Source organism: Eretmochelys imbricata, chromosome 3 (assembly GCF_965152235.1).
Source record: "Eretmochelys imbricata isolate rEreImb1 chromosome 3, rEreImb1.hap1, whole genome shotgun sequence".
In the NCBI taxonomy this organism is placed as follows: domain Eukaryota; kingdom Metazoa; phylum Chordata; order Testudines; family Cheloniidae; genus Eretmochelys; species Eretmochelys imbricata.
The window spans coordinates 153,512,099-153,533,955 of record NC_135574.1 but is presented as its reverse complement, the minus strand read 5'-3'; the positions used below and the strand labels follow the sequence as shown (position 1 = coordinate 153,533,955).

The following is a 21,857-nucleotide window of genomic DNA, read 5'->3' as shown; positions in this document are numbered from 1 at the left end:
CAGCGGAACATCGTTTGCATCCGGGTCAGCGGCAAGTCGGAGTCGGTCGGTTGGTTGCGAGATCTCCACAGCGGGAGGCGGCCGGCGTCTGTTGCGGGCCGGGGCTCGGTAAGAGCGGGGCAGGATCCTCTGCCCCGGCCCGTCCCCCTGTGCTCCGCGCAGGGCTCAGCCTGACCTACGGGCCCCGCTCCCTGGCTCCCCTGCAGCCGGGCCGCAGCGCTCGGAGCTCCGGGGGCTGCTCCCGGGCTTCGCCACTGACTCGTTGCGCGGTCCTGGTCCGGCCCCTCTCGGCCAGTGGGGGCTGCCGCCCCCAGCACGGTGCAGCCGCGTGCGGGGCCCGGACTTCCCTGAGGTCTGGAAAGCCCGTGGGAGCCTGTGGAGGAAAGCGCTGCACAAGTGCAAGGCGCTGCTGGGAAGAATACTTCGTGCCTCTGCAGCCAGCCTGGGGCTCCGTCTCCGGGGAGGGGTTATAGACCAGCCCCGCCGGCTGGGGGAGTGGGGGTGGGAGTAAACTAAGGCAGTAAGTCATATGGTTTGTTCCAAAGTCTTACTGCTCTGGCGTACTGAAGAAAGATTGATGTGGCGTGCTCAGATGACTGATCACCGAACACCCCAGAAGCTAATTCCATACACACACAGTGGATTTGGGACCCACTGAACTTGTAAACTTCTGAAATTTCCCCCTAGACAGGGCAGATTGGGTTGTCAGGTCTTCTGTGAATTCTTCCTTTAGGTCAGGGAGAACTAAAGTCTGCATTATAAATATGAAACAACCTTACATCTGTGTCTCTTTTTCTTAAGAACAGCACCATCTTGCAAGTGTTCTGAAGACCATACTTCTTTTCAGCATGTCCTTGAATGAGAAGTTGTTGCTGTTGATAACTGGAAGGGTGCTTGGAGTTTCCTAACTCCTTTGTTTCTTCTATCAAAAGCCCACTGTCTTCTCAAAAGTCTGTTACTTTAGGTACTATACCTTATTTGTGACAAAATGCTGCGATATTGGGGTGAGATTCCAGTGTCGACCAGTCAGGCCAACCGTAGTTCCTTTGATTTGCTTCAGCGGGAGTTTCGCACTGTGGAAGTCCAGGATCCTCCATTACATCAGCCCTCTGCAAACAAGCCCAGGCCACCCACCATGCTGGACATCCCCTCGGAGCCCTGTAGCCTCACCATTCACACCATTCAGCTCATCCAGCACAACAGACGGCTGCGCAGCCTCATCGCCATGGCTCAGGCCCAGAACCAGCAGCAAGTGGAGGGCATAAAGACTGATGAGAGCGAGCCTCTGCCATCCTGTCCTGCCTCCCCACCCCTCCCTGATGATCTGCTTCCTCTGGATAGCAAAACCCCCAAAATGCCATTTCAGCTAAGGCATAGTGATCCAGAGAGCGACTTTTATAGGTGTGTTGGTGTCACATTGGATTAAATCTCTGCTGCAGTGAAGTCAGGCAAATTTATATGTACAGAGTCAGTCAGATGGATCCTTTTTGGGGAGTATTTATCTCAGAGGATCATTAAGGAGGGAGGGAGACTAAGGTCAGAAATCCTGAATTCTACTCGTCTGTATTCATTTCCTATCTGTAAAATGCGGTTAGCAATTCTGATTTGTGTCTCAACAGGGTGCAGCTTAGTGTTCATAAACGTGTTTTGACATCTGATGGAAGGAGCTGTAGAAGTTCAATTATGGGTTGTCACAGGAGATAGTCTTTCATCTTTAGATTCCTCATTTAAATCCAGTTGCTGATTCAAATCCAGTTTAGTTTCGTAATGGCTGAAAGTCTATAAGCCTTACATATAAGCATTTGGCTGTTCAGTGGCCTGTAATGATGAAAGTAGTTGATGGTATCCCTCCAGTTCCTAATGGCTACACAACATAAACTTCCCTGCATCACAGTTAGCATTGTTCTTGATAATCTCAGCAGAGAGGTTGAGAATTGTATGGTCATGGACACTGAACTCCCTTCTCCCTAAAACTGGCTTTTCCAACAGAGGGAAAGTGGGACAGTTTGTAGGAAACTTATATTGCCTCTGCTCTACCTGTTCTTTTGGGGGTAAATAATAGGGGTCCAATCTCTGGGGTTTTCCAACAGCAATCTTTATTTTGCCAGCACTACATTAACAAGAGAAAGTGCTTTTTCTACAGGATGCTGAGGTGCTTTACAGACTGTAGAGTTTTATTTACAGAGATCACTCTCACCATTATAATACAGTATGTTCTTAGGTGGAATAAGGTAGCAGCCACTCCATACATGTTGTAGGAGAGAACAGCAACTTCTATTGAAATAGGGGAAGTTTAGGTCAACAGAAAGTGATTAACCAATTGGGTTCAGATAGGACCCCAGGGTTAACACCCTTCCTACTCCTGCTGTGGGATCTTTAATGACCACAAATGGCTAAGAATTCTACTTTGTCTTACTTGAAAGTGGAGCTGGGTGACAATTTTCAGCCAAAACTTTTTCCCAGTGAGAAATGCAGATTTAACACCACCAAAATATTTTTCCAATTTGTATAGATTTTGCCAAATTGTTTGGTTTAAAAAAAACAAAAAATGAGAAAAAAAATCAATGTTTTGACATCTTCAGAACAATATTGTGGTTTTTTTATTTGAAAAAATTAAATCAAAACAAAATATTTTGATTTTGCTGAAACGAAACAATTTGTTTGGCTCCTAACAGATGTTTATGTTTGGATTTGCTGAAAATTAAAAAACAATTTTTGGTTCAACCCAAAACAATTTTTTAAAATTGCCAGTGAACTGGAAAGTCCTAGCTGTAGTAATGCAGTGCCCCCCATACACTACGTTGGGGCAATGTTTCAGTAATCACTTTCAAAGATCATCATCTTGTAAAGAAAAGGTCAGCTGAATAAAGATAAGACTGGGAAAGCGAACTACATCAGAAAATAGTTTAGTTGTTTATATCAAGTTAAAAAATAGTAATAGTAATGTGTACTTCAGTATGGTGCCTTATGCCCTCGTGGTTTATAACTATCAGTGAATCAAGTCTTGTAGTACTCTTGCAAAAACTGGCATCATCCCTGTTTTACAAATGGGGAACAGGGACATATGGGTGAAGTGGCTTGTCCAAGGTCACTCAAAAAACTCATGTTCCCAACAGAGCCTAGATCATGACTCGTAGTCATGTAGTTTAACCATTAGATGCAATTAATGCATTTGCCCTACTGACTTCCTTTTTCAGAGCTCTTCAGGTACCTGAGATGAGAAGTCAAGGGAGGCTTACTTGGATCTTGTTTGATTTTGCATGCAGTTTGCATAGCTAACTCATTCTAACTTGTTTCATTTCACAGATGAGTTAAGCTTTTTTATTGTTTTAGTTGAGCTTTTATTGTAAAGGTTCAAAATATTTTTGATCAGATTTCACTTTGGTTTAGACAAATGTAAATCCCTTTCATGTTTAGGGTAATTAAGATCGTTATTGATAAAAACAGAACCCCGAACCCTGTCCTTGTCTACTACAGTCATTGAGGATGGTTGAGGGAAATAATATTTATAGCAGTTAGACACCTGGGAAAGCTTAAGGACAGAATTGTGAAAAACTGGTGCAGTGCAACTTGGGAGTGACGTGTTTTGTGGATTATAAAGAGGGAGTTTTTAATGGGATGCGGTGAATTTGGAGTTGAATGCAAAACATGGTTTAATTGTGTGCCTTACAGATTAAACTGTTTTAAACTCTCACAGAACAGGAACTTGAAGGTCCATGTAGTATATGCTTTTATTCTGTTCTAGGCTAGAACAGAGAAAAATCTGTTGTATAAACATTTTATGTGAATAAAAATAGCAGCTGCAGTTACACTAGCTAGAATAAAAGAACAAAGGGTGTCAGCCCTCATTCCTCTTCAATGTGTAAGATGATCATAAACAGAGATAGGGAAGTCTTTTCCTTCTTATGATACAGTTGGCTTTTATGTTTTCCTCTGAAACATCCATTGTGTTCCACTGCCAGAGACGTAGTATCAGACTAATCAGTTGACTGAACTATTTCAGTTCCTTTATCCACTGTAAAAAGGAGTCATTCTAGAGGAAATAGAGTGCGTATATACACTTACAAAAAGAAAGACTAGAAGGTTTTCATTGGTGTAGGAACTGAAAACAGAGGGTTAAGTTCTCAGCATTGAAAGTTTAATGTATAGCAGCATGACATGGTTGGGACTCACCACCACAGCGCCTCCCGCTGGCATGTCTGGGAATTAGCTCTGTCCTCTGCAGGGTGCCCTCTGCTGGTGGTATCCCGTCCATCATTTGCTCCCCTATTGGTATCCGGACCCATGTTGCTTCCTGCTCGGCAATGTCTGCTTCTGGTCACTGCCCTCTGACAGTGCCCCTTAGTCCATCCTCACACCCTTCCAGGGGTGGGGGGCTTTTAACAACAGTCTTTCTGCTCACTCCTGCTGAATTGGCCAACCACAACCCAAAGTCTAGCCTCTCACTTGTGGGGCACATTGCAGTCAGCCAGGTACACACAATATGAGGGGAAAGGGGTTGGGGGGGAGACCCAGGCCCACCCACTACTCTGGGTCCTGGACCAGGGACCCTCTAGCAGCAGCCTCCCTGCCCTCCTTCTTGTCTCTTGCTCATCTATCCTCCCTGAGCTAATTCCCCTCTGGCCCCTCGCACCCTCTAGGCCCTTCCAGTCAGGGCCTGCAGTCTGGCAGGTATTGGGCTGGAGCTCTCCTCAGCGCCTCCCAAGCCTATGCTGCACTGTCCAGGTCTTCTTCCCTCAGGAGACAGACCTTCTCCCTTGAAGGTCTGGGAGAGACTACCTATGCTGCTCCTGGGGAGCCTTTATATAGGACTGAGCTCTGGCCCTGATTGGCCACCTCCTGCTCAGTCCTGATTGGCTCTCCCACAGGCCCTCCCTAATTGGCTGCCAGTCTGCACAGCTGCTCTGGCCTGCTCTAGCCCAGTCTCTCATAGGGGTGGGGCTGCTGCCCCACCACAAGCAGACTTATAATTACTGTCTGAGCTGGAGACTTTTACCATAACATGACTGCTAGTTTTCTCTCTGTCTGCCTCCAACTGCCATGGAACCATCTTCAAAAGAGACACAACCTACTCCCTCACCCTCTCCCCACAAAGCATCTCAGATGCCTTTTCTCACTTGTCAGTAGATGGTTTCTTAGCTGGCCTCCGTTGCTGTTCTCTCTGACTCTGTTAGTTGCCTCCCTGACCTTCTAGTTGAGGTGCAGGCTCCACACCCCTTGCAGGTTGGGGAGTGGCAGCAGGCAGGAAGTATCCACTAATGGTTAGGAATTGATTTTTTACAATGGGGTGGCAACTTCAATGGGGAGAATGTGCTGAGGATTAGGATTTCTGATAGTAGCGACTGGGGGATGCAGAGCAGATCAGCCCTCTTCCTCTGGACTAGTACCCCAGTTTATCCCCAAAACCCAGCAAGTTTAGGTATATAACCCACCTGGGAACTAGTCAGTTTTCCAAGGGTGAAATCAGCACTAATTATACCAGTTGCTGGATATCCCTAGACAACTGGGCGCAGGCAGGTGAAAGACAATGGAGACACTAAAAAAGAGGTGTATTCAGAAAGGGAAAAGAGTCCCCTACCCCAGCAAAGCTCTCCTTATTGTAATCATTGTTCTCCAGCACACAGGTTCTCAACCTTTCCAGACTACTGTACCCTTTTCCGGCATCTCATTTGTTTTGTGTACCCCCACGTTTCACCCCATTTAAAAACTACTTGCTTACAGAATCAGACATTAAAAATACAAAAGTGTCACAGCACACTATTACTGAAAATTGCTTACTTTTTCATTTTTACCATAAAATTATAAAATAAATCAATTGGAATATAAATATTGTACTCCCATTTCAGCGTTAGGTATATAGAGCAGTATAAACAAGTCATATGAAACTTTAGTTTGTACTGACTTCGCTACTGCTTTTTATGTAGCCTGATGTAAAATTAGGCAAAAATCTAGATAAGTTGATGAACCCCCCTTGAAAACCTCTTTGTACCCTCAAGGATACATGTACCCCTGGTTGTGAACCACTGCTCCAGCACACTTTGTAACTAATTTAACCTTGTTTTTCCAGGATCATCTTTTGCTCTTTTGCATGGGGGGAAAATGGTTCTCAAGTGATGGGAATTTTTGCGCCTCATTTGGTAGAAATCAGCTCAGCAGTGTAATGTTTCATAAAATTGAAGTGCTCATGAGAAAGCGGTCTTTTCTTTCCCTAGACCTGCTGCTAGCTCAGTGCTCACCTTTGACAGCCTATGACTTCCTTCCATTATTTTACATGAGTAAACCTCAGTTGTTGCTCCACATATTGAATTGGCCCAATTACTTTCACTTTAACACGCTAGTTAAACAGGAAAGGGCCCACCAGATTTTCCTTCCTTTAAAGGAAATGGCCTTGCTAGAGAGTGGCTTGGACACAAGAATGTTTCTGATTACTTCATGTGGGGCAGTAGATGGCATGCTGTCATGTTAAGAGACTGCCACAGAAAATGTGTCATTTTATGAGGCTGGCAACCTCATTCACTCTGAAGGTTAAGTTTGATTGATCTGAGTTGGCAGATTTGTCAGTCTGCTCTAAAGTGATATTCTGTACATTATAGGCCCATTGACGGGGATGGGGAAAAAACAGCATTTCAGTTTATATATTCTTGGTTTGGGTAGATGGTTTTTCCTCCGTATTGTCTCCTGCAGTGGTGGTCCATAAAAGCGTAGAGGTGTTCCTAGATCTTTATGTAGATCTCTGATGTAAGTGAGGATTTATTATTGTCAAATGGGCCAGTATCTCATAGTATTTATGGTAACTGAAAATAGCCTAGATCCTCTTCTGCAGAGATGATCACATTCTAAGCTTTCAAATTGCACACTTGCAAGTCTGGTACTTGCCAACCCACAGTGACTAAATCTTAGGGGTAAAGATTCTTCCGTTTATTCACAGCTATGTGACACTGATTAAGTGTTAAGCAGGCTCAAGTTTGGTTGGTAGCTGGATGACTTCTTAGAAAGCATTAGAAGCTGTAGGAAGTGGCATTCTGCTGTCAAAGTCAGTAGAGATAAGTGTTTAGGAGTGCTGTGTTTCTGGAGATGCCAAACTTTGAATGAGGTGTAAAGCCAAGGTTCTTACTAGTTATGGCCATGTGAAAAAATAAAATAAAAAATCTTATGGCCTTTTTTGCAGAGGTTTGTTGGTACAGTGACACGTTCAATTTAAAACTCGCTCTTCTGCCTGAAAATGTTTTCCTGTTGATACAATCATGGGCAAATATGAGTATAACTCAAAGGAGTTGAGTGGGGGAATTTTCTCTCTCCCCGCCCCCAGCCCCCCAGTCTGTTTACATTGGACAGCACTTTGTTTATAGGAAGTTTCACTCTTTCCCCTGTATAACTAATTCATTAATCATCTTCTCCTGTTGTTCCTGTGAGGGGAAAAAACCCACCAAAACAAAAACAAACAAAAAACGCAACCAGGAAACTGTGTTCATAAAAATACAAAAATTGGGATGGATACACAGAGAGAGGCACAGTACCCGGAAACTGTCTGTTTCTCTCTCTTTCTCTCTCTCTAAATGGGTTAGATTTTAGATTGACTATATTCTTTGACCTCAGTGTCCTGGCCACATACTAATTGGGTAATTAGGTTCTTTTCCAGCATTCTTTTTTGTTGCTAAATATTGCTGTACATTGTTAAACAGTAGCTGGAGGTGGTGGTGGTGGTGTATCCCAAATGGGCTAACTGAATTATGTCTCTAGTGTATTAGTTTAAGCTTGCAAAGTGCCTCATTTGACAGCTAGTAATTATATTTAACCATACCCCTCTACCCACTAAAAAGAAAGGACCAGTCCCTGGCTTTGACAGTGGTTCTCTCCTGCTGTAGAAGAAAATGGAGAACTAGGCCCCTGTGTTGATGTTGTAAGAGGCCTAGGGCTCTCCGTGAGCTACTGAAGAGTATGGCAATACAAAAAGGGTACAAAACAGCATGAATGATGCTTGGGCTACAGAGAAACTAGATGATCTTTCAATTGGTGTATCAGAGGGTCTGCTTTCTCCATTCTAAGGCAAATGACATAATTAAATAAAAATCCAGAAGAGTCACTTCACAGAGATTAATAACTAGGAGTTAATGACCTGAGGTCCACACAGCTATTCTTATTCCCCAGGTAATACCTTGAACTGAGGCTTTTCCTGTACTATTAATTGTTTTCTTTAACTTCATTATTTAAAAGCATTTCATACTAGTGAAAAATGTGGAGTTGTGAACCTGGCAAATGATGAAGCCCTCTAGTTATCCACAGAAGGGTTTTGGTACTGATAGCAGTAGTGCAAGCTTCCCTCTCACTACCTCACACACACATACCATGGCTCAGCCCTGTTTTGCGGGGGCCCTCTTTAAAGATCAGAGGGGAGCTGAAGCTCTGAGGTCCATGCATTTTTTCTGAGTCTGAAAGGTGCCAGTTGTGATGGATGTTCTATGGTGTAGACACCTGCGTGCTAGGCACTGCAGTGAGACCAATCTCTCATCTTAAGTAAGCCACTAAGCAGTTAGCAGATGATATCTGTAAGGTATCAACTGGTGGCAAGTCATTGGAAACACTGGGTGGTGCAAGTGTTTGTGGAGGAGGTGAGGAATTAGGAAGTTGGGTTTGTAAGGAGATCAGAAAAGGAAACTGATCAGAAACTAAACGTGAAATTGACTGGTCTACTTTAACCACTGGAACTGAGTGAAGTATTAAAAAGCAAACAAAAACCATACCAAGTGAACAGAAACTATGAATTTTAAAGTCTGTTGGGCCAGACACATGCTCTTTTGTCTTTCAAATTCTTCAAAGCTTTTCTTTCCCCTGTGAAACTCTCAAATACTAACCCACCTCAATAAAAAATTCTCACCCACTCATTACAAGAATATTGTAAATGTTGTAAGCTAGTGGTTCTCAGCCTCTCCCATACTGGGACCTCTCCTACCTTCTGCTTCCCATCTAGCTGGGATGTAGCCAGGACCCCCCTCTCCCATTTAGCAAAATGAGGAAGGGCAGTGTGGTCATAACCCCCAAGCTGTGAACCCTTGTTTTAAGACAGCACCTTCCTCTGGATCTTCCAGCATGCTTTGTGTTACATTGCAAATTGTACTGTCTCTCTCTTCCTGCTTCTTCCATAGCACCAAGTGCATTGCTTAGACGTGACATGGAAAAAATGGGCTCGTACCTTTTTGTGTATACTTTGATTTAACAAAGTGTGTGTGCTCTGCTTGGTTTTTGTACATTACAGATTTACATCTTGTCTGTCTTGGAAGCTTCTATGGATGACTGGAGAGCTAATAGGCCTGTGACATTAGAGATAACAAAGAAGTGAAACCTGATTAAGAGGGGAAGAGATTTGCATTTATGTTGCATTCATGTTGTTAAAACTCCTTTTTTTGTGTGTTTAGCACCTGTTTAATTCAGACCTCTGGGATAAAAGCTCTTGATTTAATTAAGGGCTGAGAAAGCTCAGTCCGCATTTGAGTCACCCAAGGAGTCTTCTAGCATAAAAAAGAAAGATGAGACTTGACATTTTTGATATTTGTAAGGAAAAAAAAAAGCAGCCATAAACCTTCCAGGCCTCCTCCATACATAAGATGCCATAAAGGACCCAAACCCAACTGCATTTCCTTTGCAGGTCAGGTCACCTCTGCTAAATTAAAGGCACAGACCTTTTAACAGTAAACAGTTTTTTCCTCTTCCCCATTTTCCTGAGGTGGGCGAAGGCCTGCTCATGTTGTCCTCTCTGCTTTTAGAGGGAAAGGGGAACCAGTAACTGAGCTGAGTTGGACCTCCTGCCGGCAGCTTCTCTACCAGTCCATGGCCACCATCCTGGCCCATGCGGGGTTCGAGTGTGCCAATGAGAGCGTCCTGGAGACCCTGACAGACATTGCTCATGAGTACTGCTTGAAGTTCACCAAGCTGCTGCGCTTCACTGTGGACCGAGAAGCTCGGCTTGGGCAGACGCCTTTCCCGGACGTAATGGAACAGGTGTTCCACGAAGTGGGCATTGGCAGCGTGCTCTCTCTGCAGAAGTTCTGGCAGCATCGCATTAAGGATTATCACAGCTACATGCTGCAGGTGAGGATAGAGATGTAAAAAATACTGCTTAATGAAAGACACTCCCAGTGCAATCTCTTGTTGCTATATAGAGAACTGTCTGGATCAGTGAGTTAACGTCCAACTAGATCTCTTACTTTGGGGGGGGGTCAGGGAGGGTTTTAGTAAACAACCAGAAGGCAATAACCTCCCCATGTGGGCTGCTAGGGGGCTAGGAGCATTGTGGTAGTAGCATGTCTGCCCGCTAAGGGAGGAAGCCCCTTAGTTGTCCACCCTTTTGCTGATCTAGAAGTATGCGGGTGGTTGGCCTGGGAGGAAGTTGTGTTTCAGAAAAGTGAGTCAGCTCAATGAAGGAGATAAGGAAGGAAAATTGTTGGGATCTTCCCCATCTTTTCTCCACCAGAAGCTCCCACAACTTGTTTAATATTGAAGAGATCTATTGTTTGAAAATAGATGATCAAACAAGTAAATTCTTCTACAGAGAGAGCCTATTCAAGCAGAGAATTTGTGATTAAATTACATCAAATACTGGATCCATAATTTATCTGATCTTCCATGGATTTGTGTAAACCATCCAACAACAGAAACAGGATACTTTGATTTCCTCAGGTTCTCTAGAGTCTAGTTGAATAGAATGGTAATCATGCAGTGAGTGAGGAGATATGCATAGTACTAGAAAGCCCCTGGTATTTATCAGAATGACGGAGTGCATTAAACAGTGTTCAGCTTGACATGAAACAGTTTCCATGTAAGGAAAACAAAATTCAGAAGAAGAAAAGAGTCAGTACTGATTTATCAATTTGATTTCTATTTCTGTGGGTCACTGGGATGTTTAGCTGTATTTTAGTAATGTAAAGCAGTGAGCACACACAAACCAACCTAATTTTAACGTATAGCTCGTGAAATGAGGTGGTTTGTTGAAACTGTACAGAAAGTTCAGTCTGAGAATATGCTGCCATGTAGTTTTTCTGTGAGCTGTTAAACATCTGCTGCCTCCTATTCCCAGCAGTGGCTGCATTTTTCGGTGAATGCTGAACCAACTCCAGATATGATAAAGCTCTTTGGAGTGAAAAATGCAATATAAATTTCTGTTACCCCTGCAGGGAGCTGGTTTCTTTTGAACTAGTTTTTCCAGAGTTAAACGCTGGCATATTGTTTTAGTGACATAGACATAAAGATATTCTCTCCTTCATGGACTCGTGTAAATGCTATGAATGTGAAGGAGAATAATATTGAGGCTCATTGAGAGGAGAATTGTACCCCCTGTAGAGTACATGACCTGAGGCAAAATTTGTCTGGTCTGAGCTTCCTAGGGATTTATTCTGTGTTCCCTACCTTGGTATTTGAGAGACTTCTGGAGCAGCTCAGTTGCACTCCCACACTCGTCCTGCATGGCACCCTGTGACTTGCACAGAGTTTGCATAAATCAGAGACCTGCAAATGTCAGTGGCATATAAATTGTTAGTGGTTCTGATGTTTATCAAAAAAGCTACATCATCTGGATTCCTCTTCACTAAAAGATTTTTTTGTTTCAAAAATGCTGATTGTATTGGTTAAAAGACTCTTTTTGCATTATGAATACCTTTTAGTTCAATGTAAATGTTTATAAAACAGATGGACTTTAGCTAGTAATATCAGTCCCCACCTACAGCACTCCCTGCTGTTTTGAGGTCTGGGTTTTCTGCATAGCTGTAACCCAGGGAGAGGGGAAGGGATAGCTCAGTGGTTTGAGCATTGGCCTGCTAAACCCAGGGTTGTGAGTTCAATCCTTGAGGGGGCCATTTAGGGATCTGGGGCAAAAATTAGGGATTGGTCCTGCTTTGAGCAGGGGGTTGGACTAGATGACCTCCTGAGGTCCCTTCCAACCCTGAGATTCTATGATTCACTACATCTCACTCTTGACTTGCAGTAACCTCTGCTACTTCAAGGTGTGTGTAGATGAGGAAGTAGGTTTTGTTTTAAAACAGCAGTACCACTGCACCTCAGTCTAGACCTGTAACAGTCACTGTAATTCTAACCTGGGCCTATCTGGAGCAAAAGGCTATTGAACATTACAGAAATGTGTGATACAGACAAGTACTAGTAGTAGCTAGACTTAGACTGCAAAATTCACTTAATTGATGGTGTATGGTTGATAAGAACCTAAGTTTCTAGAGGTGAAGGGTTGCTGCTGAATTTCATCCCTATATTCATTTCACTGAAATGGCGGGAGAAAATGTTCATTGCATTTCTGTTGTTGATTGAACAGAAGATAGCCAGGTTCTGTAGGTTGTGATTAAAAATGGTGACAGACAGCTCAGAAGTTAAGTAGCTAAAGTTTAGGAGTGGGACTCAGGACACACATGGGTTCTATTTCTTGTTGTGTCCCAGACTTGCTATGTGTGTGTGTGTGTGTTAATTTCTGGGCCCCCGTTTCCCCATCTATGAAATAAGGCTGCTGATACTTATTCACCAGACAGGTGTGAATAACTTATTGGAGCCTTAGTAAATTAACCCCGTTGAAGTCCTTTTAAATCGTCAGATGGAAGAAGTTCTGAAAGGACAAACCATCATAATTATTATTAATGTGTATAATCTGCTCGAGTACCTGTTTCCTTTGATTAGAAACCAGTGATCTTTTGGGGAGAGGGAACACTGTAACACAGTTGCTTTCACTGCTTTGTCTGAAAACTCCAGCCTTTGTGTCTCCAATGATTACTGGCAGGTTAGCAAGCAGCTCTCCGAAGAGTACGAGAAGATTGTCAACCCTGAAAAGGCAGCAGAAGATACAAAACCTGTGAAGATTAAGGAGGAGCCAGTCAGTGATATCACCTTTCCCATAAGTGAGGAGCTGGAGGGAGATCTGGCATCTGGTGACCAGTCTTTGCCTGTGGGAGTCCTTGGAGCTCAGAGTGAGCGTTTTTCTGCCAATCTGGAGGTAGAGGCGTCCCCGCAGGCTACAGGTAAGGGGCAGCCTTCTGTTGTAAACACTCCCTCAGCTTTTCCAAATGGCCTCATGTATTTTACTTTAGCAAAGCTACAGCTGATGGGAGTTGTTTTTGGTCATGTGGGAGGAGGGTTCAGTTTTAAATTAAAAAGCAGCAGTGAGGTTTGTTTAAAACCTTGCACAAATACAAGATACAAAACAGGGAGCAAAATGTAATGTAGTTAATGAAGTGCTAGAGATTTACCCCATACAAATAGATTGGAGTATTCTGCAGTAATACTGCAAGATGCAGAGTTTGCACTAATGTTACTCTAATGATAGCAGCCATTGTGCCAGCATAAAAAGTATACAGTAGAAAATATTCTACAGCAATGGCTACAGTCAATGGACGCATGTAAGCCCTTATGGTGTTATATTCTACAGGAGGGGTCGGCAAACTTTTTGGCCTGAGGGCCACATCTGGGTATGAAAATTGTATGATGGGCCATGAATGCTCGTGAAATTGGGGGTTGGGGTGCAGGAGGGGGTGTGGGCTCTTGGATTGGGCAAGAAATGAGGAGTTCAGGGTACAGGAGGGGGCTCCGGATTGGGGCACAGGAGATGGTTAGGGGTTCAGGCTCAGGGTGGCGCTTACTTCAAGCAGCTCCTGGAAGCAGCGGCATGTCCCCACTCTGGCTCCTACGTGGAGGCGTGGCTCCGGCCAGGCAGCTCTGCGTGCTGCCCCATCTACAGGTGCTGGCTCGGCAGCTTCCATTGGCCACGGTTCCTGGCCGATGGGAGCTGCAGAGCCAGCACTTGGGGTGGGGGCAGGATGTGGAGCCCCCTGGCTGCCCCTACATGTAGGAGCTGGAGGGGGGACATACCACTGCTTCTGGGAGCCGCACAGAGCCAAGCAAGCCCCTAACCCTGCTCCCCAGCTGGAGCTCGAGGGCTGGATTAAAAGGTCTGATGGGCTGGATGCAGCCTACAGGCCGTAGTTTGCTCACCCCTGTTCTACAGTAATGGTTCAAGCACTGCAACTTACAATGATATTACTCAAGTGTTTGCTGCTACTATCGTAGAATTATGGTAGTATATGTTTGAATAAGGGTAACCTTCTGCCAATCCAGTATAATGAAGGGAAAATACTTTTGAACATTTGTAAAATGTGTATAAGAGGAGGGCCAACAGACTTTCCTTTTGCATATGAAGCAACAAAAAAAAAGCTGCTTTTTATTCTAATTCCTAATGAATAAACAGTTACAAAAAGGATTCAGTTGATTTTCCTTTTTTGAGGTGGTGCCAGGAGCTTACCACTTCCTGAAACGAACAGCACAGGAATAGTTTCACTTGCAATGAGGAGCTTGCCTGAGGATGCCTGTTGCTGGATTATTTGGGGCTTGTTTAGTTCTGCCAGCTGACTGCTGTGGGGAGCTTCTACTTTATTAGTATTCTGTGAAGTTTTACAGTACTGAACACACTAATCAAACTTGCCAGGTAGCTCATGACTCAAGGCCAGAACTTCATGTTATCAAAAAATTGTGGTCCACATTCTTTGATCCAGGAATAAGAACAGGAACACAAATAATGAGGGAAGGGGGAACTGGTTGAGTCAAAAATTGTTAATGGGACTTACAGCTCATTTGTCCCAAGTTGGTAGTGATTGATCATCACCTTCTGACTGCTGTTTAGATTCATAGATACTAAGGTCAGAAGGGACCATTATGATCATCTAGTCTGACCTCCTGCAGAATGCAGGCCACAGAATCTCACCCACCCACTCCTGCGATAAACCTCTCACCTATGTCTGAGCTATTGAAGTCTTCAAATCATGGTTTAAAGACTTCAAGGTGCAGAGAATCCTCCAGCAAGTGACCTGTGCCCCATGCTACAGAGGAAGGCGAAAAACCCCCAGGGCCTCTTCCAATCTGCCCTGGAGGAAAATTCCTTCCTGACCCCAAATATGGCGATCAGCTGAACCCTGAGCAAATGGGCAAGATTCACCAACCAGGTACCCAGGAAAGAATTCTCTGTAGTAACTCAGATCCCACCCCATCTAACATCCCATCACAGGCCATTGGGCCTATTTACCATGCATATTTAAAGATCAATTAATTGTCAAAATCATGTTATCCCATCATACCACCTCGTCCATAAACTTATTGAGTTTAATTTTAAAGCCAGATAGGTCTTTTGCCCCCACTGCTTCCCTTGGAAGGCTATTCCAGAACTTCACTCCTCTGACGATTAGAAACCTTTGTCTAATTTCAAGTCTAAACTTCCCGATGGCCGGTTTATATCCATTTGTTCTTGTGTCCACATTTGATCATTTGCGTGAAATGGGCTGGCAGCACTCTGTTCCATTCTAGTAGATGAGTGTTCACATCACAAAACCATCACTACAGTTAGCAGCTTCAGCAATGATAGCGAGGCCTGATTGGGCCATGGAGACTGAACTCCCCTCTTGCTCCTAGAAGTCATCGCTCCAGGTCAGAGTTGAGGCACGTTGATTGGCAGTGTGGGAGAATCTTGTACCACTACAGCCTGTGTTTATACCTATTCGGAATCTACTTACAAGTTTCAGTCTCTATGGCTATCAGTCCAGCACCATGCACCGATTCTGCCTTCTCTGGAAAATTACGAAGAACCCCCACACTCAAAGAACCTGTGTTTTGATTCGTATATGCAACCACCTGAACTCAGCCATTCCCTGCAGAAATAAGTGTTTCACTCAGAAACCCAGTTAAAAGTGATGAGGTCTCTTCTATTAACCTTAATCCAAGTTACGTGTGCACTTAGGGGAGACGTCAGAGTCTAGTGGTTGTTTAAAGAATAACACACTGTTGAGTTTTAAAAAACATAAATCCCTCAGATGTTTTGCTGGGAACTTGTATTGTTTTCTGCAGTGCCTCTGAAATGTGAAGTGCTCTTATTTTGTGTGAGAGGGAATGGTGAACTGATTCATGACTGATTCATCTGAAAAGCTCGGTATTAGCATCTACCACTTGAGACCCAGAGGATAACATACTAGCTGTATATTAAATGCCCTTTGCTCCTCTGATATCAGATTGATGTTCTCTAATTATGAATATAAGTGTTCTATTCCTTTCTGAAAACCCTTGTTCACTGCACAAGGGCCTCTGTGTGCTGGAAACCACATCTCTCTAAAGGAGTCCCACTGTGGAGCTGGGCAATGTTGAGTGCATAACATCAGATGGAGGGAGAGGAAACTACTGGAATTAGGATATGGGCATCTTCAAAATGGGAATGAGCCTATTAGGAAGGCAGCAATGTCCAGTGGTTTGAGCACAAAACTAGGAGCCGGAGGCTCCTGAGTTCTAATCCTGCGTCTGAGTATGCCCTTTGTTGTGGTCATGGGCAAATCACTTCATCTCTTTGCAGATGGGGGAATGGAGACAAACATTGGAATACTATTTCCTTGTCATGTTGTGAGAGTGTTGTGAGGATTAATCCATTAGTTTGTTATGTGCTTTGATGTTAAAGTGCTCTGAAGATGAAATGTCCTGTGTAAACATTAAGTAGTTTTACTCATTGGTGACAACACTCAGTGACAAAGGGAGCTAAAGGGAATAGGCCTTAATGGTGAATCAACATTGGTGAAAGAAGGAAACCCTCCGATTATTGCTTAGACTGGGACTGTAGCCTTAAACCTGAGAGCATGTTAATGATGTATCCTCGTGGTTGAGAAGAGAGTAGATTCACTTGAAATGAACATAATGTGGATTTTTAGTGAAGCTTCTGGACACCAATAGGCCCTGTAGTTCTTCCTGGCTGTCTAGCTCATAGACCAGGGGTGGCCAACCTGTGGCTCCAGAGCCACATGTGGCTCTTCAGAAGTGAATATGCGGCTCCTTGTATAGGCACTGACTCCGGAGCTGGAGCTACAGGTACCAACTTTCCAGTGTGCCGGGGGGTGTTCACTGCTCAACCCCTGGCTCTGCCACAGGCCCTGCCCCCACTCCACCCCTGAGCCTGCCATGCCCTCACTCCTCCCCCCAGAGCCTCCTGCATGCCACAAAACAGCTGATTGGGAGGTGTGGGGAAGGAGGAGGAGGTGCTGATCAGCAGGGCTGCCAGCGTGTGGGAGGGGCTAGGAGCGGGGCCGGGGAGCTGCTGACTTATTACTGTGGCTCTTTGGCAATGTACATTGGTAAATTCTGTCTCCTTCTCAGGCTCAGGTTGGCCACCCCTGTCCTAGACCAGCATAGCCTGTGCTGCCTGCTGCCCACCACATAGGGTCTCCCTCAGCCCTGGTTTGGGCTAAGCAGTTGTGGAAGGTTTACAATGCAAACACCATTGTGATGTTAATGGAAGGATTCTCTTTGTATAACTGCTAGTAACAGGGGAAGTTCAAAATGTTTGGCTCAGCACCCAGAAGCTTAGATGCTTATTCAAACTTGAGGTAAGCCTCTTGAGTCTGCAAACTAGGTTTGGAAATATCCCAAGCTGGCTTCTTAGTTTGCATCTACATTTTATTTTTCATGTGAATTTAACCCTGACCTCTAGGGACCACATGTGAGGAGCGAGACAGGATTTCAGTCTCCCTTTAGTCCTTGGTTGTTATGCTAAGACTCTCAACAAGGGGCCCAATTAGTATTAGTTGCGGTAGTGGGTATTTTGTCTTTTTTTCTTTCAAAATAAATTTGCAGAAATAACAAAGTCTATAATTATCCCTCTTAAGGACAAAATTAAAATAAAACAAAATCCACCCATCACTGTGTTGGAAAAAAAAACAACTTGGATATAATCTTACACAAAAGGCCATCATAAAAATGAAAAATGGGCAAAGGTTTGGTGGTCCATTAACCCAGCTTTCACTGACCTCCTAAAGGACTTCTTGGTTGAAGTTTTGGGAAGAAATTATTACCACCTTTTTATTTTGCATTGTGGTAACACCCAAGAGTCCCAAGTAGACTCTGGACCCCATTGTGCTAGGTGCTAGACAAACACCTAGGACGTCACAGTCCTTAACCTGAAGCACTCAGTGTAACTGAAGAGAAGATGCAAGAAAATGAGTAACAAACAATAAGAGGGAAGGGCAGGAGAGAAGATGAAGGTGACTTTAAGAACATCAGACAGTGGCAGGGGTGAACAATGTGCATGACCAATAATAATGAAGAATGTTTATAACATTTATTTAAACCAATCACTCTTAAAATTCCTTATGAACTCCTGGTCTCCTTAACAACTGTTCTTCCTCCTTCTTAGGTCATCTTAGGGCTCGCTGCCTAGTTTGTTTGTTTTTCTTTCTAAACAGACTATCCCTAGTTGGCACCTACCTAGAATGATCAGTTCCTTTAAAATAAATACAAACTATACCCACAGCTCCCTCAAACAGTGCCTCCCACCATAGAGCATCTCCTCAGCAGGCCTTAGGGAATCACTGAGTAGAGGATTCCCCCATTTCCCATCTCTCACAGAACAGCTTGGAGTCCGGCACTGCTGGCACTTTAGGGCCTGCTGAGGCCATCAAGGCATCACCCCATGGTGATACTGCTGTGTCCTCCAAGGCCAGGCTCCATGGAGGGCCTGGGCATCTTGGGTAGAGCCCTGTGCTCTTGGCACTAGCTGATGCTGCTGAGTTCTTAGAGGATGCCTGGCCCTTCTAAAACTGACTCATTCAATAGCCACACTATCAGAGGCTCGTTCACCTGCACATCTACCAATGTGATATATGCCATCACGTGCAAGCAGTGCCCCTCTGCCATGTACATTGGCCAAACTGGACAGTCTTTATGTAAAAGAATAAATGGACACAAATCAGACGTCAAGAATTATAACATTCAAAAACCAGTTGGAGAACACTTCAGTCTCTTTGGTCACTCGATTACAGACCTAAAAGTGGCAATTCTTCAACAAAAAAACTTCAGAAACAGATTCCAACGAGAGACTGCTGAATTGGAATTAATTTGCAAACTGGACACTATTAACTTAGGCTTGAGTAAAGACTGGGGGTGGATGTGTCATTACACAAAGTAAAACTATTTCCCCGTGTTTATTCCCCCCACTCGCACTGTTCCTCATACGTTCTTGTCAGCTTCTGGAAATGGCCCACCTTGATTATTACTACAAAAGGTTTGTGTTTTCTCTCCTGCTGGTAATAGCTCACCTTACCTGATCACTCTCGTTACAGTGTGTATGGTAACACCCATTGTTTCATGTTCTCTGTGTATATAAATCTCCCCACTGTATTTTCCACTGCATGCATCCAATGAAGTGGGCTGTAGCTCACGAAAGCTTATGCTCAAATACATTTGTTAGTCTCTAATGTGCCACAAGTATTCCACGGGATGGCTGCACTGAAAAAGAGGCAAAGGGCTTAGTCAGCTCCTGCTCTAAGCGGGAGGTGATCAAAGTAAATACTGCTTTTATATGCTTTGTCTTTTTGTTTCACAGCTGTTCTATCTCCAACCTCGTGAGCCCAGTCTTAGGGGTTAGCCTGCTCTTGCTCTTTCTCCACTGATCGGGCTGTCCTTTGCACCCGTACATCTGTTCCCATGCACTCTTTACTAGGTGACTAATGAGTACTCTCTCTCTCTCTCTCTCTCCAGGTGCCGAGGTCAATGCTTCCCCTCTCTGGAACTTGGCTCAGGTGAAAATGGAGCCTCAGGAAAGTGAGGAGAGCAATGTTCATGGGCATGGGGTCCTAGGCAGTGATGTCTTCGAGGAGCCCATGTCAGGCATGAGCGAAGCTGGGATGCCACAGAGCCCCCATGGCTCCGAGAGCAGTTATGGTTCTCATTCCCCTGATAGCCTGATGGGATCCTCACCTGTCTTCAACCAACGCTGCAAGAAGAAGATGAAGAAGATGTGAAAGGGAAGAGGGCTTTTTTTTTCAAATCCTGCTCATGCTTGAAATGAGCCAACAGGCCCTTGGTATCATGTGGACTATAATAAACAGGGCTGGCCCTGAGTTTTGGGGGACAGTCTGTGAAATTATCATGTGAGGTTCGATCTGCAGTGCATGTCAACCCACCCATCTTCATTCTGCCCATGACTCCTCTTCCCAGTGGGCTCTGCTCTGTATCCCCATCCACGAGATTGCAGGAGAACTCAAAATGGGACCCATCCCCATCCTACAAACATGGCAGTGTCACCAGATCTCTGGAGGGGTGGGAGTGCGGGGGAGAAAGCAGGCTAGTAGTCTTGTTGACAGTGGCTGTTTATACTCACTGAGCCGGGGGTGGCGGGGGTCAAGGCTGCATCTTGACAGTGAGCTTCTCAAAGTGGAACCAGGAGCAATTAGCTTTACCTAGCGCTGGCCCTGGTAATAAACAGCTTCCTTTATTTTGTTGGATTGTATGTGGCAATTTCAACCCAGCTGAGTTGCCCTATTTGAAGCTGCTGTCTTGACAATTTAAAATAGCTTCTGTTTTGGTTCCTGTTTTTTTTTTTAAAATGGCATAGCTGATTGATGGCAATAATTATTTTTGTTCTGTGGATCCAAAGATGATGTTCAACTCCGAGCCTTTAATTTTATTCATTAAGTGTCTCTCTTAACAAAAGCTGGAATGATCATGAGTCAAGTAGGAACACTGGCTTAAACCAGCTCTATACCTATTGCCCATTGGGAGGTTCAAGGGAGGTTTACTGAGCCTCATATTTGTCCTTACAGTTGCACATTAATCTTCTGAAAGAACAAGCTCCAGGCACATTGTTTTTGTTTGTTCATATAACAGTTATGGTCCTAATTCTCTTTCTTGATTGTATTTCATGTTCATTGTACAGAAATAGAAGCCAAACAAATAAAACTCTCCTGCGTGTCTAATAAGACTCAGTGGCAATAGGGTTTCATGGACATCAGTGTTAAAAACTGTTGTCTCAATGTTAAAGGTACTGTCTAGTGGTTAAAGAACTATCCAAATATTTAAAGCATGGTTGGTTAAACAGAGGACTTGGGAAACGGGAGATCTTTGTTTTGTTCTGTTCCCGGCTCTGTCAGTGACTCATGTAACCTAGAGAAGATGCAGCCCTCCTGATGTTGTTTCCTTACTTGTAAAAAGGGAAAAGTAATGTGATGGGTTCGGTCATAGAGATCTCCTTGGGACTGTCACCTGATGTGCTGAAATTACCTCTGAGCCTGTTTTCCTTGCCAGCTTGGGACTTCCAGAACCCTGTCTTGTTGAGCCAGACACACTAGCCTGCTGCAACACAGACCAGGGTCTGGTCCACGCACCAAAAGCTGCAGACTTAAGTGAAAACAGCTCAGCAGGTTACCTATCTCCAGCACCCAGACACTCAGCTCCCAATGGGATCCAAACCCCAAATAAATATGTTTTACTCTGTGTAAAGCTTATACAGGGTAAACTCACGAATTGTCCGCCGTCTATAACACTGATAGAGAGATATGCACAGCTGTTTGCTCCCCCAGGTATTAATCACTTACTCTGGGTTTATTAATAAACAAAAGTGATTTTATTAAGTATAAAAAGTAGTATTTAAGTGGCTTCAAGTAATAACAGAACAAAGTAAGCCACAAAGCAAAATAAAACAAAACACACAAGTCTAAGCCTAATACATTAAGAAACTGATTACAGGTAATATCTCACCCTCAGAGATGTTCCAATAAGCTTCTTTCACAGACTAGATTCCTTCCTGGTCTGGGCCCAATCCTTTCCCCTGGTACACTCTTTGTTAGTTCCAGCAGACATCTCAGGTGGTAAGCAGGGGCTTTCTCATGACTGGCAGCCCCCTTTGTCCTGCTCCACCCCCTTTTATAACTTTGGCACAAGGCAGGAATCTTTTGTCTCTCTGGGTTCCCACCTCTCCTAAATGGAAAAGTACCAGATTTAAGATGGATTCCAGTATCATGTGATATGGTCTCATGTCACTGTAAGACCCCTAGTCTCCATTCTTCCTGGGTTGG

The 21,857-nt window shown here is 44.2% G+C and overlaps 1 protein-coding gene across 3 annotated transcripts; it reads left to right on the top strand.

Annotated features, from left to right (window-relative positions):
- Nucleotides 1-13: 13 nt before the first annotated feature.
- Nucleotides 14-20,764, top strand: SUPT7L (SPT7 like, STAGA complex subunit gamma). 3 transcript variants are annotated; one of them, XM_077813621.1, is made up of 5 exons: nucleotides 14-108; nucleotides 807-1,401; nucleotides 9,762-10,086; nucleotides 12,770-13,007; nucleotides 19,543-20,764. In XM_077813621.1, exons 2-5 carry the CDS (start codon nucleotides 989-991, stop codon nucleotides 19,803-19,805), a joined length of 1,239 nt encoding a protein of 412 aa, XP_077669747.1. In that variant the 5' UTR covers nucleotides 14-108; nucleotides 807-988; the 3' UTR covers nucleotides 19,806-20,764. The 3 variants fall into 3 exon arrangements, with proteins under 3 accessions (XP_077669747.1, XP_077669746.1, XP_077669748.1); XM_077813620.1 differs by having other exon boundaries at nucleotides 19-108; nucleotides 802-1,401; XM_077813622.1 differs by lacking the exon at nucleotides 14-108 and adding an exon at nucleotides 338-352 and having other exon boundaries at nucleotides 802-1,401.
- Nucleotides 20,765-21,857: the final 1,093 nt, after the last annotated feature.

Coding starts and splice junctions, on each gene's coding strand:
- SUPT7L (XM_077813621.1), top strand. CDS start 989: ATGCTGCGATATTGGGGTGAGATTCCAGTGTCGACCAGTCAGGCCAAC. Junction 10,087..12,769: donor ATCACAGCTACATGCTGCAG/GTGAGGATAGAG, acceptor GATTACTGGCAG/GTTAGCAAGCAGCTCTCCGA. Junction 13,008..19,542: donor GGCGTCCCCGCAGGCTACAG/GTAAGGGGCAGC, acceptor CTCTCTCTCCAG/GTGCCGAGGTCAATGCTTCC.